Raw genomic sequence first — 18546 nt, forward strand, 5'->3', positions numbered from 1 at the left:
GTTGGAACAATTACATGAGATAAGGGGTAAGGAGTGCTTATCTCTTAATAGTCATCATCCCTCTGGTGTTACTCCACGTGGATGATATATCAGCTCACTAAGAAACACGCAGTAGGTAGATAGGTGGAATAGGCAAAGGTGCAGGAAACATTTTGTTTCCGTTTCTGGCCTAACTGGCTTCCAGGTCCTTCAGATCAGCAATTTCTAAGTCGTTTGAAAAGGACTGGTGCATGTCAACATTTTCTGGGTCCCCAAGTAGGAGTCACCTCCTCTTTGGATTAAAAAAAAAATTTTTTTTTACACTCTCCTTTGACTTCTCCCTAAGTCCCCAAGTAGGAGTCACCTCCTCTTTGGATTAAAAAAAAATTTGTTTTACACTCTCCTTTGACTTCTCCCTAAATGCCCATCTCTAACCTCTTCCAAAACAGGGGAGACTACTTACCTCCGTGGCCCGTTTTCGTAGCACCATGACTTCAGTGGCAATGCTCCATTGCCTTCAATCCCTCCTTGTCCCCGAGGAAACCCCCTGCTCATAACTCACGCCTTCTGCACACCTGTCCCATCCAGTCCACGCCTGTTCTTTATGTTTTACTGGTTCCTTGATTCAAGTACTTACCTCACAGACGAGGACCATTCTCTCCTGATAACTTTTATGTCTCCCCAGCAGAAACACATTGATTCCTCATGGGCAGCCCTGGGCTGGCCCACTGGCACACCTAAGGGACGTTTGTCCTCAGAGAGCGGCTCCACAGCAGGCACAAGGAGGATTTCTGCAGATGTGCCACACGGGTGTGACAGACAGCTATAGCAACCGAGAAGAGAGCTTTTTTGGGATAATTGATAGACTGGACTGCAAGCACTGATCATTCTCCAGCCACTGTCTTAAATAAAGAATAATGTTGTGTTTTAAGGACATTGCAAATTTTTATATTAGGGGGTGGGGGGTGGGAGCCGGAGGAGGGGCTGCATTCTGATCAGGGAGACACTAGTTCCTGGGAAATCCATATTCCAAAAACACGTGTAATACACATAGGCTGTAATCCTTTGATGAACAAATAGTCAGTTTGGGGGTGGTGGAGGTGGCTAAATCGACCCTACCTGATTATTGTACCCACTTGCTAGGAATATAAATGAATACAATGGGAAAAAAAGTGGTTTTAAACATGATTTCTAATATCTGCCCCCCCTCACCCCACGTCAAGGCTGCGTGTTTTATCATTTTAAAAAATAATAATTAATACAGATTTATCCATCAGGGACAACAATCTTGGCACAGGACCTTATACCAGGTTACGTCCTAGGGTTTTCCCCAATTAAATCGAAACTTAAAAAAAAAAAAAGCAACAACCTCCTCTTAGTTTGCTAGCTTGTGGTAGGTCAGTACATGCTCCAACCGCGTATTAAGGTGGACCGCTCTATTTATTGATTGTCCGTGAATCTGCTTAAGGCTCAGGCAATTGTCTGCAGAAGGGGGCGGGCGGGCCATACATGATTGAGGTCATGCGCATCCAGCCAATTTGTAAGCTGATCCCGCCGCCCTGAGCCACCGCAATCCTTAGCATAGGGGCACATTCATGAGTTCCTGTCAAGTCATCTTGTGAAAGGCTGCCTGCTTCCAGCTTGGCTCGGATGTGCAACCTTAATAAAACTCACTGAGGTCTGGGAGAAAATAGCAGATCTGCAGCAGATAGGGTAGAGGAAAGGGTCTAGAATATGTACATGCAGCTGACTGAGGCTGGCTCCACGCTGGACTGTTACAGAGAGGAAACAATAAATCTCAGCTACTATGCAATAAATAGCTCCAGTTTTAACTAAGGGGACGATCACTGCAGTAAAAGAATAATTAATAATAAAAACCAACATTTTGGAACAAAACTTTACAAAATGGCTAGTCTCCTATGATTCTGCTTCCGAAGTGTTGTTGGAGGGGGGACAGTCCAACAAGCCAGCGGTGTTACCTGGAATAAAGAGCTAGGCTAAAGGGCAGAAGAAAGGAGCCCGTCTTGCTGCGAGAGGCACGGAAGGAGCGCGCGGGCCGTACGATGACAGTGTTCCTTTCCCTGGCTGTCCTGGCTGCAGCTCTGACGCCCGTAGGGTGCAGCAACCAGCGCCGGAGTCCAGAGCACGGAGGGAGAAGATATAACCGGATTCAGCATGGGCAGTGTGCCTACACGTTCATCCTCCCGGAGCACGACGGCAACTGTCGGGAGAGCACGACCGACCAGTACAACCCGAACGCCCTGCAGAGGGATGCGCCCCACGTGGAGCCCGATTTCGCTTCCCAGAAACTTCAACATCTGGAGCATGTGATGGAAAATTATACCCAGTGGCTGCAAAAAGTAAGTGATTTCTTTCAGTTTCTAATGTTCTTCCTTTTCCCCCACAGCAGCCAACCAACAACGCTCCAGGGGGGGATGCCTGGGTTTACCTTTTTGCTCCAGGGGGGCAGTGTTTGCAAATGCAAGACAGCTTACTGGGTTTCGCGTCACAGCGGGGAGCCCAGGTTTGCTGGCTTTTGCTAGTTTGTGAAGGGAGGTGGCAGCCCCCAGTGTGCCTGGCAGTGGCATGGTTTATGAGGATTCTGCCTGTCTCTTACAGTGGTGGGAGCTTGGGCAGTCCGATCGTCAAATCCCAACTTTTAAAAAGTGCTTCTTGAGCAAGTGGTTGCAAGGGGGTGGGGGTGGGGAGGTGGGAGCCTGGGGGACCAGTCGTGGCTATACTGGTTTGGGATCAACTGACTTTCCCACCAGAAAGTGTTCTGCAGCTAGGAGGGTTCATCTATAAGACAATACGTTTTTTGTTGTGGTGGTGGTTTAATCTTCAGAAAAATTAGCAGGATGTGAAAGTAAATATGAAACATACAACAACACCTGCGAAAGCCAGAACCTGTGTAAGATGGAAAATTGTCAGCGAAGGGAAAGTCCAATACTTCCCCCTAAAGTAATAGAAGAGCAGCAGGAATGCTGCCTGCCAGAGGCAGATAATTTATGAGACCTGAGAAAACCAGGACTTCTGGTGTTCCGGCTCTCACAGGTTTCACTTCCTAGTCAATGGAAAACTTGTATAAACCGAACAAGCCTTCCAGTAGAGAACTCATCGTTTCAGTAAGTGGCAGAAAAAGAGAGCTTTCTGTCATATTTTTCTCCTGTACTTGAGAAAATCAGTTAAGAAGATAGATTTGGGGGTGAATTCTTCAGGAAGGGGTTGCTTGCCTGTGTTGAAGGGAAATCCTGGTGGTGGCTGGTTCCTTACCACATGCACCTGCCTGTTCAGGTTTAGGTTTGAATGCAGCCTGTAGGCTCAGCTGTGTTCTCTGGGTACCACACGTCACAGGACACTGTAGGCACAGAGATAGTGCCTTTTGGGACTCAAATCTCCAGACAGATGTTCATGCTGAGTAGCCATGCCATTTTAATTTATAGAAAGCAAATTGGTCATCTTGCTTTGGTATTTACCAATGCACTTTTGGACCTGTGGAAGACAAGATTTTAAAGCACGCCCGTGCCATCTCAGCGCAGATTCTGGCTTTGCTCTTTTCTTTGATGATCTAACAGGTGAGCAATAAGTCAACAATAAGAGTATTCAACTGAGTGTATCACTAGAACGTGACAAGGTCCCCTTTCGTGAAAAGCTTCCACCACAGGGTCTTTGCCTGCAGGAGGGTAGAGTATGGATGTGACAGGACTTCTGTGTGATAGGCTGGTATCTGTGCAAACTCTGTAAGAAGATGGGAGACAGTGAAAGGACAATGCTCCTTTTATGTACTTGTGTGGTCATGGTCAATTTTAGATCCCTGCCTGCTGATTCATGCCATGTCACAGTTATTCTACTTTTGTCCACTAGGGACTGAACTAAGATCACTGTTATTTTATTTGTCATGTTAACTGACATTTGGTAGTTTTAGAGTTTCCAAACCTAGGATTGTAAATTAATCTTTCCATTACAAAGTTTCGGTGAAATTGATCATTATGTACAAATAGTAGCAAAGGGCATTTTGGTAGTCTTTTCATTATTACAGCTTAAATTCCAGACCCTACCTACAGTGATAGTTTACAATAAGTGTTTCTTTAACAAAACCTCTTTCCATAGTAAGTAGGTGAATTCTTTACTATTCTTTCATAGGCACTTATATACCATTTAATGAGAATTAATCATTATATACTCATCTTGATTTTTTAGTGGTTGGGGAGGTGATAATCTATGTCCCAAATGATTGAAATAAACTATTCTAGCAAACATGTGATCTGATATTTGCTTAAAAACGTACAATCAAAGGGTCGTTTAAAAGTAATGCACCCTTTATGTTCCTATGTTACGCAATGATTCATTCACGATAAACTAAATACATAATTTCACTGTTTAAAATATGCAAATATTTCAAAAAATATGCAAATATTTCACATTACGTTTTGTGAAATGACTTTTCTTCTTGTTCGCATAACTTCTGGTCAGTGATGCTAGTATCCTTGTAAGATAATAGCCAAAAATTATGATGAAATGTTCTTTGATTACCTTGACCCTTGAGAGAGTGAATCAAGCTAAATCTATGCTGAAAATGTCCTTGTTGGTATGAGTCAGACAGCTTGTCTTCACTGTTGTGTTTAGATTTGCATATCTTTTGTCATCATTGACATGATTGGTTAGAGCATCTAGACACCAAGTCAGTGGATCCAGTAAAGGGCTTGCTTTCCTAAGTTTCCTTCCATTTTAGACCTCTTCTCTCCACGCTCTAACTTTCATGTCATATACTCATCTTAAACAGTATTTTATATTTGATAATCCATATGAACATTATTTGTTTGTAATCATTTGGTAAACTTAATGAACTTCAACTTGAACTATTTACATTTGTATCCCCAGTAGTTGCCCTATGATTGAAAAGCAGAAACTAAGGCGAGCAGGTTATTGAAGTTCAATTAATTCATCCATCCATTTATTCAGCTAACTAATCAGAGGGCAGAGATGATTATGCAGCTTCTGTCATCCCCATGAGAAAATGTTTGATGCAGAATAACGGTGCTAGAAAAAGCTAGATGATAATTTATGTGAACTGGATTCATTTAAACATTTTCAACAGACACTGGGCACCACTAGAAGTCACTTTCTAACTTACAGCTTAGAATTTCATTTCCTAACATTTCTGACCTTGCTACTGACTGAGCTAGTTGACCAGCAAGGTGGTCAAGGGCCAAATGATGTATCAGTGACCTTCAGTGTTGCTATTGGTGTGGCACTGTCCTTTTGACTCTGTGGAAACTTGGTTAACAGCAACACGAAGGCTGATAGCATTCCCCTCACCTGTCAGATGGTGGACAGTCCGTGTAAGGAATATGCCCTAGGCCACATTTCATTGTGTGGAACACATGGGTTTTGTGTCTAGCGTTGACTCTCTTCTATCATAAAAACATAATAAAACCCCTGAATGAACAACTCTTAGCGTAGTGACAAAACAATAAAACTCCCTTCATGTTATGGGCACTTTCTTATGTTTCCTTCCAACCTCTCTTATGGAGACATGTCTTGAGTACTGTCTAGCCCACGTGATGCTCAGTGTTTCTTGAAAGAATAGCTTCCTCTCTGATCACTCAAAAATTCACACATATTTAACCTATTCAGATTTAAAAGGCATAATGTTCTGACATTTTGTCTTTATTAAATGCTGCCCTTTAAGTTTAATTAAAAACAAAACAAAACACCTCACTGCCGTCTGAGTCAATTCTGACTCAAAGCAACCGTATGGGCAGGGTAGAATTGCCCCTGTGGGTATCTGAAGCTGTAAATCTTCACCAAAGCAGAGAGCCTTACCTTCTCCCAAGGGAAGTCTGATGAATTTGAACTGCTGACCTTGTGGTAACCCACTACACCACCGGGGTGCCTTTTTTGATTAATTCAAATAAATGGAAAACATGCCTTATAACAGAGAATAAGGGTTCTGCCTACTATAAATATTTCCGGCTGTCTAAAGTCATGAGTTGAAGATTATTAGTAGAAAATGTAAATTACTGCTTAAGTGGTAAAAAAATTTTAACTGAATGACTGGCTTTTTTCCTGCTTTTTTTAAGCTGAAAATATCCTCTATTTACACACACACACACACACACACACACACACACACACACACACACATTTCTTCAGAGGGCTAAGATGTGGAATACTATTACCTGAAGCACATTCATGATTATGTTCTTTTTAAAACCCATATGGCACACATTAGTTCATATTATCATCCATTAGAATGTGGCCGTTATAATACCAACGGCCTTGCTTTTTCATCCATTGCTATATCCTCAGGCCCTACAGGACGACATGGTCCACAAGAGACATACAGTAAATATTTACTGACTGATCAGTGTATTATCTGTGGGTTACAATTTGCACATTACTGTCTACTCCACACATTTTCTTTGGGTGTGCACGTCACCTCCTCAAATGCATGGTAAAATGCCATGTTGTCAATGACTACATCTTATAATTATGTAAGCCCTGTCTAAAATGAATTAGGGGCAGAGTAGATGGTTATTGATCCAGGATCACAAAAATTTTTACCTTCTCTCTCTTCTATTATCTGGACTATTCTCCTGGGATGGCTTTATTACCAGTGTCTCCAGGAAACATGCTTACACTTCATCTCCCCCTTCCGGCTGAGTTCTCCAGGTATTACTGCTGCCGAGTGGACTCCAAACTCATGGAAGCATCTTGTGTAACAGAACAGATTTCTTACCTGGTCCTTCACTGTCTTCATGATCCCCCGGGTGTGCAAATCCACTGTTGTGACTATTGGGTCAATCCATCTCACCGAGGGGTTTCTTCACCTTCACTGATTCTCCGCTTTCCCAAGCAATTCCCCCCACCGCTGCCCAATGACCCAAAGTAAGTGAGCAGAGATGTTGCCAATCAGTCTTTTAAGCAGCATTCTTGTTGAGTTTCTTCAAAGACTGGTTGGTTGCTCTTGTGCTCTAACTGTATGTTCAATTTTCTTTCCGACATCACAATTTGATTGCATTATTGACTATGTGGTGTTAGTACTACATTTCCATGTTGTCCTGATATTGGTTGTTTAAATTGCTTGTTTTTTGATTGTGGATCCTTGTGTAGTGAATGTCTCACCCATTTTCGAATCAATGTAAATGCTTATAAGTGTCAGAGACTGAGAGAGACATCATCCCTGCATTATAATGAAAACAATTAAAAACATATGCTTAGGTGAGTGGTGCTAAGTATTAAAAAAGCAATTTAAGGGACCTTCTAGCTGCTTTCAGATGCTAATATATTCTTATCTGAATTGCATGAATAGATCTAGACCACAATTAAATATGTGAATAAAACAAATAACTATTCTATATATTACTTCATTAAATAGGAGGACTTTTATTTAGTGTCTTAGTTTCTTCCTATCAAAAGTTGATAAACAATGTTGGGATGACCAAATCCTCCCCTGTCACCTGCGTTTATAAATAAAGCTTTGTTGGAACAGTCACACCCATTCTTTTACATAACCCTATGGCTTCTTTCCCCCTGCAATGGCAGAATTGAGGAGTTTCAAAAGGAACCTAATAATTCATAGACCCTAAAATATTTACTAGCCAAGGGTCTGTTGGTATAGTGGGCTAGACTATGGGTTACTAATCACAAGATCAATGGTTCAAAACCACTAGCCACTCTGTAGGAGACAGATGAGGCATTCTGCCTCTCTACAGATTTACAACTTTGGAAACTCACAGGGCCAATTCTGCTCCATCCTGTCTATTGGGTTGCTGTGAGTCAGATCCTATGGCAGTGAGAGAGTGGGGGGTTTATGTAAAACGCTTGATGATCCCTGCTGTATATCACAAACTAAATGCCATATTAATCTTGCGAGTCTCCCAGGGTACACGGTGGGGTTTGCTGTGTGGGGAATTGCCTTCCAGAAGGTTTAGTCATCGTCAGGTACGTGCTGTTTGGCAGACAGCCTAAGCCATGTGTTGGCGTGGTGTCTGGACACGCTGTGAGATGACATTTTAGAGGAGCTCGGGCAATACAATCTCTTGTCTTTCCTTTCCTCTGCCCATCATCCAGTGAGCAGGGACATCTTGGAGGAGCAGGTGAGTGTGATGGAGGAAAAAGCAGCTGAAAACCGCACAGATCAACAGCCTCTGGGTAAACAAGCCTGGGCAGCAGGGGCCTCTGTTCCTGTTTCATCCTGCTGGGGTAGCTGTGGCAGGAAGGCTGATGAAACACGGCAGGCAGGCCAGTTTCATAGAAATGAGACTTCAGCTTGGAACCTCCCGCCACCCCCTCTGTCATTTGCTTTAGACTGAAACACCCAGGGTGCCCTCGCGGGTGTGGGAGATGAGAGGGGAGGAGCAACCAAGGCAGTTGCTCAACTACAAACCAGGACTGTAATTTGCTAATTGAGGAGGCTTTGTTTTCATTCTGCCCCAACCTTGTCTCTGTGGGGAAACATTAGCAGCCTTTTCCCCAGCCTCGTCCTCTCCACTTCTTCTCTCTCTTTTAAAACCACACATTATACTGTGTCACTTGTTTGGAAGCCTAATTACATTCTGAGTCAGCTCGCCTTTTCTTCCAATACAAGATGAGCTTTTGAAGTATAGTGGGACCTTCCAACCCTGACCCCCTTCCCCACCAAACCCACTGAAGTCACTCCTTCCCTTACCAAAAGGTTCTAAAGAAACCGTATTTTTTTCATGGTCTATATTCATTTTTAGAATACCATATATACTCGTGTGTAAGCCTAGTTTTTCAGCACATTTTTAATGCAATTTTGTGGTACAATTAGGTGCCTTGGCTGATATTCGGGTCGACTTATCCTCGAGTATAGAGGTCTATATTTGGAGGCTACTTGCGTGTAGGGTCTGTGTCTGAATACTGTATAATCTTATGCAGAAATATCAAAAGGGAGAGGGGTGTAGATTTGTTTGATTTGATTCTTGGCAGCAATCATCGGAATGCGTTGTTTAAAAGAAACAAAAGGGTGATATTTAACAGAAAATTGTGTAAAATAGACAACCCCAGGTACCTTAAAAATCGTCTAAGGTGGAAAGATGTCAGAGCAGGAAACATTAAGTGCTTGCCATTACCGTCAGGGCCAGGACCATGGCAAAGCAGCACCCTGTCCCTGTGGAAAGCTTGGGAGACCCTTAAAACAAGGCAGCCCCTCAAGTTCTGACTCACCCAGGTTCCACCAAAGAACTAATCTTTTTGATAATGTATTCAGGCATTTGAAGTGCTCCCCTCTGGGCAGTAAAAATGGGAACCACCATTAAAGAGCTCAAGTAGCAGTGAATTGAGATTGGGCCAATCACCCTTTCTTCCCTGCCCCACCGCCAGGGCATCCCTCAGGGGACTCCCAGTGTTCAAAGGAAAACACTCTCAAAATGGTGGCCATAAAACATTCAAATAATCAAAGACAGACCTTCCCCATATTAAGAACCCATTCTGTTCCTCTATCCATGTTTAGGTCAATTTTGTACCTAAGTCAGAACAGTTAGGTGCAGTTTGTACCTAATGTCAGCTTTTCAAATGTTTGTCTCAGTATATAGCATCCAATGGGCCCCTGTCTAAAAACAAGAAGAAGAAGAAGAAGCACTTGCAGACACACTCCACTCTCTTGAACTGCATAGCACAGGGCTACAAGAACCAGGCGTCCATGCACACCGCAGCGCTGTGCCGGTTGGTCATTATGAACCATTTTGTGTATTTCTTTTGTTTTTCCGACAGTAGGCTTTGAGTGGGCATTCACCTGATGGCAGTGAATGTGGTTTAACTATGGATTACATGTAAAATTCCGACAGTCTTGACCCATGGCTGGCCTGCAGGAGGAAGCGCCAAACTGAAACCAAACCCACTGCCATCGAGTGGATTCCTACTCATCTAACTCTATAGGGCACAGTAGAGCTGCGCCTGTGGTTTCTAAGGGTGTCCGTAGTTACAGGAACAGAAAACCTCATCTTTCTCTGGAGAAGCAGCTGATGGGTTCCAACTACTAACTTTGTGGATAGTCGTCTAACCTGTTAGGTAACGAAAGCTGCTGAGATCAGTCTACTGGCAAGCAGGAGGAGACATTGCGCTTGGCTAGTAGCACAGCCGAGAGTATACCTTTCAGAGCAATGTGCTGCGCAGGTTAGTGGAATCTGAATTTTAAATAAACTTTTTGATATCTTAAAATTACTGGCTGACTACTCATTGGCTCTAATGAGCTAGTCCTTTCTGTTTGTTCCCCCAAATAGGGTCAGAGTGCCGTTTTCTGAATCATGCATATTGGGGTTCTTAAAGCACTTATCCATCTTGTGAGGGGTAATGGCATTAACTGAGCTGGATCACAGTCTGCCGAAGGGGCCAATTGAGTGAGGAAGCCAGTCTGCTGTTCATCAGACCCGGGGATTTGTTCTCTGGTCCCCAGGAGATGATTGCATATTAATGGAGCGAGACAGGGAGTGACAATTATATGAATTTATTATTAACTTTCTTATTATTTTAGAAATGGGAGTTTTAATATTTCTTCTGGATTCCCAGTGGTGTGCACACGGGAGATATCTGAGGCTCTCGAATCCGGAAGGCAACACGGCCACGGAGAGGCCTTTTGCAGCCCTGTCTCTCCTTGTCATTGCTCTTTTCTCCCCGGGTACTGCCCTCAGTCAAGTCCATGGCGATCTTTGTGTCCGGGCGGGCAGGGGGAGTGCTGGAAGGAAGATAGACTATTGGGAGGAGGGTGAATGAACAGGGAGACCAGTGACTGGCCCTTGGTTGGGGCCAGGCGCCACAGGGAGGGGCCATGGAGCCAGAGCCGTGTCCAGAGGGCTGCATAGGCTTGTGGAGCTCAGCATGGAAGTCAGGGCACTCAGCACCAGCCAGTTCTCCAAACAAACCAGCACTGTGTACGAATGCTTCCTAGAAAGAATCAACACTTTCCGCCCTGCTCCTGTGTATTGAAGCCTAAAGCCACCGAAAAAGAGACAAGCGCGGAAGGAAATCAGTTGAAGGCACTGTTTTCTGTGGCAATTTGAGACAAGTGAGGAAGGGCCTGGTGCCTGGATTTGGATCCTTGCAGCCCGACGCTGCTATTTTGAGCAAGTTCTGTAACTCCTTTCTGCTTCAGGTTTATTAGTGGTAAATTTAAGGGATGAGAAGTTCCTGCACCCTAAGTCTTTTATTAACCATCGTTCACTTGAGTCACTTCACACATTTGATCGAACAAGCCCGAGAGGTGTAATTCTTACACACGTCGTGCCTGCTAACTCAAAAGTGTGGGGTTCAATCCCCCCCACCCCTACCCCCGGGCCATTTCAAGGAAGAGGGTCCTGCCCATCCACTTCCATAAAGAAAATCCTCCAGGGCTCTTCTCCTCTTCTACCGCTGTGCCCGGGAATTGATCGAGTGGTGTGCAACAACAGACGTTGGATCACACACACAATGAGTGTGTGTTAGCATGTTTGATTAGTTAGTCCCAGGAATTCAGTCCTAGGGTTCAAGTATTAGTGGTCACTAATAAAAATGGGGTCCCGGTGGCTTAGGGGGTTACCAGTTGGGTGGCTAAAGCTAAGGTCAGTTGTTTGAAACTGCCAGGCACTCCACAGGAGAAAGATGAGACTGTTTGTGTCTAAGAAGATTTACAGTCTTGGAATCCCAGAGGGGCAGTTCTATTCTGTGCCTGAAAGTCACTGAGTTGGCATCGACTGATGACAGCAAGTTTGGTGTTTAAGAATGCGTATTCGTTATTATTGGTGAGCAAGAAAAGGCACAGTAATAGTTCAATAGTTTTCGCAATGAACAGGCCCACAGGAAGAAGCGTACAGGTCATAGTTTACTGAATATTTCCAAAACCCAGTATGGTATATTAGATGGTATTGTGATTATTCCACTTGGTAAATGAGGACACTGAAGCACACAGAGCGGAAGTCACCTGTTTGCTTTGGGTGATACAGCAGCTAAGTGGCAGGGCCCACACCCAGTCCCAGGCAGTCGGCCACAGGGGCTGTGCTCCGAACCACCCTATGGGATTAGTTACAGCAAATTTTACCACCTCTCCTTGTCAATCTTCAAACCGTAAGTCTGTTGTCATTTTGAAATCTCTGTAATAGTCTTAGTATCTGAACCCTTAATTCTTTCATCCTAAGTGAGTTACCCTGTCTCAGGCTCTGCTTTCGGGAGCCAGTTGTCCCCACTGTAAGGCTCAGCTCTGCGGTTAAATTGACTGTGACACATGGGTTAGGCTGGTGAATGAAGCACAATAGCCCGGCTCTCTCAGCCCTCCTACGGGTCTGTTAACAGACTTTGGAATCCCTCGTGAGCATTGCCTACTGCCTCGCTCCTTAGAACCACCATCTCTTGAAGTTGCTGAGTTTAATTGAATCTGACTATTTGTCTAAAAACTCCTACAGCACAAAGAAAGGCTAACAATTGCTTTACATGGGGTGAAGCTGCCTGTTCTAAATCTCTTCCTTTCAATTTAATGACCTTCCCTTTGGATTTATCTGTAGACAAGCCTGTTTGGAAAAGCAAAAGTACATTCTAGAGCTTACAATATTATTTGCATGCACTTTTCTTTTGTGGGTCATTAGGCGAGTTGTAAAAATGAAAAGAAAAGTCTTGTTTTCCCAAGCACTGGCCTCTTATCTCACTTCCTATTTTATTTATCATTGTCTCTATTAATTAAAATGTTTCTGGTATGTTGGGCTCAGGCCAAGAATATTGCTACTTGCAGGCAGTTGTGGTAGATCTTCTGTTCTTTTCCTGAGATCAGAGGCCTGGCTGTGAAGATGGTCACTCCTTGAATGCCTTTGTGTCTCACCCTTCGGAGGAGGGAGATTGGAGGCGAACTTCCCTCTGTCAATTCTCCTTCATGAAATCCAACTGAGGAAAGAGGAGAAAACAGAGAGAGGGAAGTTAGAATCCAGAGAAGAGTCGCACCCGCCGCCCCATTTCCATGAATAGATTAAAACAGAAATCAGAAAAAATTCAGTGTGTATCAACCTGGTCGACTTGAGATCCCCCCTGAATGCTGAACACAAGGGCGTGACCTGTTATAGGTAGGTACCTAAGGAGATTGCTGGAGGGAATGCACACGTGGAGGTGTTCCGTGGTGTTCAGTTGACTTAGAGGCAGCCGTTTGTTCAGAGGAGTCCTGATTGCACAGGGGTTCAAGTACATGGTTCCCAGGCAACAGGTCAGTTAGTGGTTCCAATTGATACTTTTACATGTGAGTTATTTGGACTCATTGCTCTAGTTGAACTTACTCTGATACAAGAACTGTGAATAAGGATAGTATTATAAACTGATCTATCTACATTTTCACTAAGAAAGCTACATTGTGATGCTAGGCTATATTGCTCTATTTTGAGGAGGTCTGGGAGCACTTACGGAGGAAGATAAGGAAGGATTGTGACCTTCAGTATGGATTACAACTCAAGGTAAAGAAAAGCAAGCAACACGGTAATAGAGAAAAGATGGAAGTTGTCAAGGACTTTGTCTTGCTTGGATCCAGTCAATGTTCATGGAAGCAGCAGTCACATTGCTGCACAAGACTTCTTAATTGAATAGCAAGGAGGTTACTTTGAGAACGAAGGTGTGCCTGACCCAACCCATGGTATTTTCAATTGCCTTATATGCATGTAAAATTTGTGCATTGAATAAGGAAGTCAGAAAAGAATTAACGCATTTGCATTATGGTGCTGCTGAAGAGTATTGAAGGTACCATGGACTGCCAAAAGACTAAACACATCTATCTTGGAAGAAGTACTGCCACAATGCTCTGTAAAGGCGAGGAAGGCATGATGTCATCTCGTGTGCTTTGAGCATGTTGTCAGGAGGGACCAGGTCTTGGAGAAGGACATCATCCTTGGTAAAGAAGCAGAGCAGCAAACAAGAGGAACACCTTCACCAAGAGAGGTCGCCACAGTGGCTGTATTGATTGGCTCAAACATGAGAACAATTGTGTGGCTGGCACAGGACCAGACCAAGGTGTGTTCTGTTGTGCACGGGGTCATTATAAGTTAAGTGACTTAACAACAATCATGAAGACTAACTAGGGATAAAACATAGTCAATAAATAAGATCACTAAATGTTGTTAACAACAATTAAATAGGTTCCATTTGTAGCCCTTTGGGGATAAGCCATCATTAATTGCCTTTCAAAAGACCATATACCCTCTGTGTTTTAATTTACTTATTTTCAGTTCTTCTGTATATCAAAGTTGCCATGGAGCTCAGGATTGTGCTTAGAAAAAGCTAGAAAATTCGTGAACACATTTAGAAGTGAAACACACTGTCACTTACTGACAGTCGAGATAAACTTATGAACTAGGGAGACCCTGGTTCAACTAAGTGATTAAAGCTGACAGTGCAAATGGAAATCCCACAGTTGGCCTTCAAAAAGCCTTCTCACTGCAAATGGAATATTTATATAAAACCTAACGGGTCTCAGTGTCAGAGAGAGATGAAAGAGGAAGTCTTTGTTTTCTTGACCATTATGTTCAATGTGGGACTACAGCTTACATACTTTGAGTCACAAATCAAATCTCTCCACTTTTCAGAGGGAAAGGTCACATGATAATGAATAAAAGTCCAATCATAACTGTCTGTATATATTATCATAATATTTTGAAATGTCTTTCAACCCAAGTCAAAACCCATGACCATCGAGTCCACTTGTACTCATAGAGAAACCTACCAGACAGGGTAGAGCTTCTACATCGGGTTTTTAGGCTGTACATCTTTATCAAGGCCGACTGCCTCATCTTTCTCCTGGGGAGTGGTGGGTGGTTTCCAACCTCCGGCCTTTGGGTTAGCAGTCCAGTGCTTAATCCATTGTACCACAGGGGCTTCTTTGAAATGCTTTCCATTAGATCTCATTTTGAATATCAGAGCAAAAAGATAATCATATTTAGGTAAGTCAAAAAACAGTTGCTACTAGTGCCCTAGCTCATGTTTTTAAACTATTGTTACTAGGGCCTGAGCTCAGGGGGTGGGGGGTGGTGGTGGTGGGGGTCTTGTGTAAACATGTCTCTGTGACCGGTGACTGGCTGCTGGCAAGTAATCTCTGGAATTCCCTTATCTTAGTATCATTAGGGTGCTTTCAAAAGAGAGGTACAATCAAAACAATGACTTCTGAGGAGATCCGCCAGGCCCTTAAATCCAAGGCCGGGAAATCAGTTCAGAAGATTATGTTGTTTTTTGGATACCAAAGGGGTACTCTTACCAGATTTTCTTGAGCGTTATAGGACAATCATTGCGACTGATTAGGAAGAAGTTTTGAGACAATTGAAGACTACACTGTGGAGGAAAAGTTGAAGACAATCGCACCAAGGAATTTCTATTTTTTTCCACCACAGCGATTCATGTGCTCATTCTTTTATATTATTATTGTTGTTGTTGGCTCTTACAGCTCTGATAACAATCCATACATCAAGTATATCAAACACATGTGTATATATGTTGCCATCATTTATGAAACGTTTTCTTTCTACTTGAGCCCTTGGTATTAGCTCCTCTTTTTCCCCTCCCTCCCTAACCTCCCGTCCTCTTGGAACCTTGAAAAATAATAAATTATTGTGATTGTTATTTTCACATCTTATACTGCCTGCTGTCTCCCTTCACCCATATTTCTGTTGCTCATTCTTCAAGGGAGCCCGGGCTGTCCTACGAGAGGGCGGTGGAGAAGTCTCATTGCGTCTGCCCTACTTCCCTGATCCTGTCCCTTCGGATTTCTTTTTGTTTCCCAAACTCAGAAAACATTGAAAGGAAACACAGAGTTCCTTCAGGATGCTGAAACCGCCATCTTGAGGTGGAGAGTACGGATCGAAGAGCACAAAATTATTTTGCAGAGGGTTAGACAGAAAGAAGCACCATCTTCACAACTGTATAGAGCCAATAGAGGATAGGTTGAGAAACAATAGCTAGATGCATTGATGGTTTTGCATACTAATATATTCTATAATTTTGTAGCAATACTTTTCAACTTGCTCCAGTAGGTGATTAAATTTGTTTTAAACAATTCCCCCAATATATTGTGGCTTTCTCTACATCCAAGTACGACATATTTTCAAAGCAGGATTACTATATGCATGGTCCTTCTCTAAGATCTCTGGTGGTGTAGTGGTTCCACACTCTTGGCTGTGATCTGCAAGGTCAGCAGTTTGAAACCACAGGCAGCACCAAGAGAGAAAGATGAGGCTTTCTACTCCTATAAACGGTTACAGTTTTAGAAACTCACAAGGGCACTTTTGCCCTGTCCTGTAAAGGTTGCTATGAGTCAGCGTGAGGATTATGTTTGCTGTGAAAACTATATAGGGAATAAATCCAAACTAAACCTACTGCTGCTGAGTTCATTCCAAGTCTTAGTGATGCTATAGGCTTCTGAGGCTGTACATCTTTATAGTAGCAGACAACATCATCATTCTCCCAGGGAGCGGTAGGTGGGCTTGAGCCTCAACCTTGCAGTTAGCAGCCCAATGTTGCCATTTGCAGCCCAAAAAGTAACCTCTACACCACCACGGCTCTTCAGGTAAGAGAAGTATAGGTGGACAACAGGACTAGAGGGTCATTGTAGGTTGTATTTTTCAAGGATGGTGCAATCACATCTCTTGTGACACTCCCATGAAGAATTCCCCTCCTTTTGAGTCTGATGGGGTTTTCAAAGGAAATTCCATTTTCTTTTTATTTAATAAAATATTCATGCTTTGAATTCTGAGCTACCAGGTTACAAGCCCACCTACCCTGCTGCTAAGCTAAAGGAGCGAACGTATGTAGGTACTCTTGTTAGCGCATCCTTACCTCTGTGCCATGCAAGCCCTGCTTCTAGACTGGTCAGTGAGGGGCCTGCACGTGATTCCAGCTCCCACCCATTGATTCACCTCCAGCCTCTACACTGAGTAGAAATAGCCCAGACTGACCATGCCTGCTCTGAAACCCTGACTGACAGTTTGTGGGCCTAACGCGCACAGTAAAATGGTCGTCACAAGTCACTACATTTTGGTTTAATGTATGAATACAATAGTAACAGCCACTTAGGGATGCATGCAGGGCTTGCTGCGGTGCATATCATTATACTGGTCACATCACATATGAACCCTGCTTGCCAGAAAGTCACATTCCAGTTAAGACCTATGACATCAATAGCATTTCTCTATTATTGTGTTAAATAATTTTAATGTACATAAATTTATTAAGATTCAATAAATGTAGCTTGAAGACTGCATACTTTATCTGTGCTCCTTTGAGTGGAAGAGTTGATCTTGTAATTCTTTTCCACTATCACAACAGTATTTGTAAAATGCTTGTGAGCTCACCTAAACTCCAAGTAGACCAGAAATCCCTAACACTAAAATGATATATAGGACATAGTTTGCGTGAGTTTTAATGCCTACATTGCTTACAATTTAAAGTTGTGGGAAAAAAAATCTCTCAGTGCATTTACATTTTTAAGAGTCAAGGCATGAAGTTCTTTTATAACTATGTACTACTTAACCTGTCACGTTTAGGCTGTAAGTTTAAATCCAGATGTTTCTGAAAGCTGTTATTGAGCATGGCTGACTGGTGAGCTCCCAAATGTAAAATGAGTTAGCAGCATCTGTTCGGTCCCCAGTGGTTTGAATTCCTGCAGTAAACTCTGTCCTAGAGTCTCTGCATCTTGACTGATGAGCATAGGGTCTGGACTTGAATGAGACAGGTAGAGAAACACTTTTAAAATATATGAGGTGCTTTGGTTATCATATTATCTATTGAAAAACGTATTGAACACATATAACAGATACTACTAAGAACTCTAATTAGGCTTTATTCCATTTGATTCAGTAATCCAACTTCTGGAAATCATTTCTAAGAAACGAATTCAGCAGAAGGAAAAAGCAATAGACATGTATGTGTCCATTGCTCCTATCACGGCAGAAGATGGGGAAGAATCGTTACTATTTATTTGGTACTCAAAGTGGATCAGACACCGTGCAGGATAAAACACACACACACACACACACACACACGCACGCACGCGCGCGGTCGCTAATCCTAACAGAAATCTCTGAAAGATGAACAGCATTGTCCCATAGCTTCAAATGAGCAGTCACATACCAGCTCCCACAAGCTGTCAACAACAGAGCCAGCGCTCCAACGGAGGCTCATCTATGGAAGGCCATGCCTTCCGTGACCCCTGACTCCAGCTGGTAAAAATCATATTTTGACAAGAGAAAATGTTCTCATTATGTTGAGAGAGCTGGTAGGTTATGTACCCACCCCACTAAAATAATATAAGGGAAAGCCAACCCGTGAGCACTTAGCATGTACCTAGCTCTCCAACAGACACTTCAAGGGTATTACACTGTAATTCTCACAACTCTACACATAGATACTGCTACGCTCAGTTTACCAAAACGGTATGTGGGTGATAGCCCATAAGTTTGTGTGGTCATGCTGGGAAATGTACTTGTTAATATGTTCGTACAGTTCTTCATAGAGACTATACCAGATCATTTACACTGAGTAAGTCCTCATGATGGAAGTGGAATACCGTTGCTTCATTTTTTCCTTATATTTAGTGTACTTATTGTGTAACGTGGT

The 18546-nt window shown here is 43.0% G+C and overlaps 1 protein-coding gene across 2 annotated transcripts in view; it reads left to right on the top strand.

Moving 5' to 3' along the window:
- Positions 1-1641: 1641 nt before the first annotated feature.
- ANGPT1 (angiopoietin 1) overlaps positions 1642-18546 on the top strand; it is a 297629-nt gene continuing 280724 nt past the window's right edge. For both annotated transcript variants that reach the window (XM_004697434.2, XM_045287636.1), the window contains exon 1: positions 1642-2339. In XM_004697434.2, coding sequence (XP_004697491.1) covers positions 2043-2339 — 297 coding nt within the window. In that variant the 5' untranslated portion in view covers positions 1642-2042. The remainder of the gene's footprint in view (positions 2340-18546) is intronic.

The sequence above is a fragment of the Echinops telfairi genome, unplaced genomic scaffold, assembly GCF_000313985.2.
Source record: "Echinops telfairi isolate 266 unplaced genomic scaffold, ASM31398v2 ScPeMD7_1;HRSCAF=3_0, whole genome shotgun sequence".
NCBI classification, from domain to species: Eukaryota; Metazoa; Chordata; class Mammalia; order Afrosoricida; family Tenrecidae; genus Echinops; species Echinops telfairi.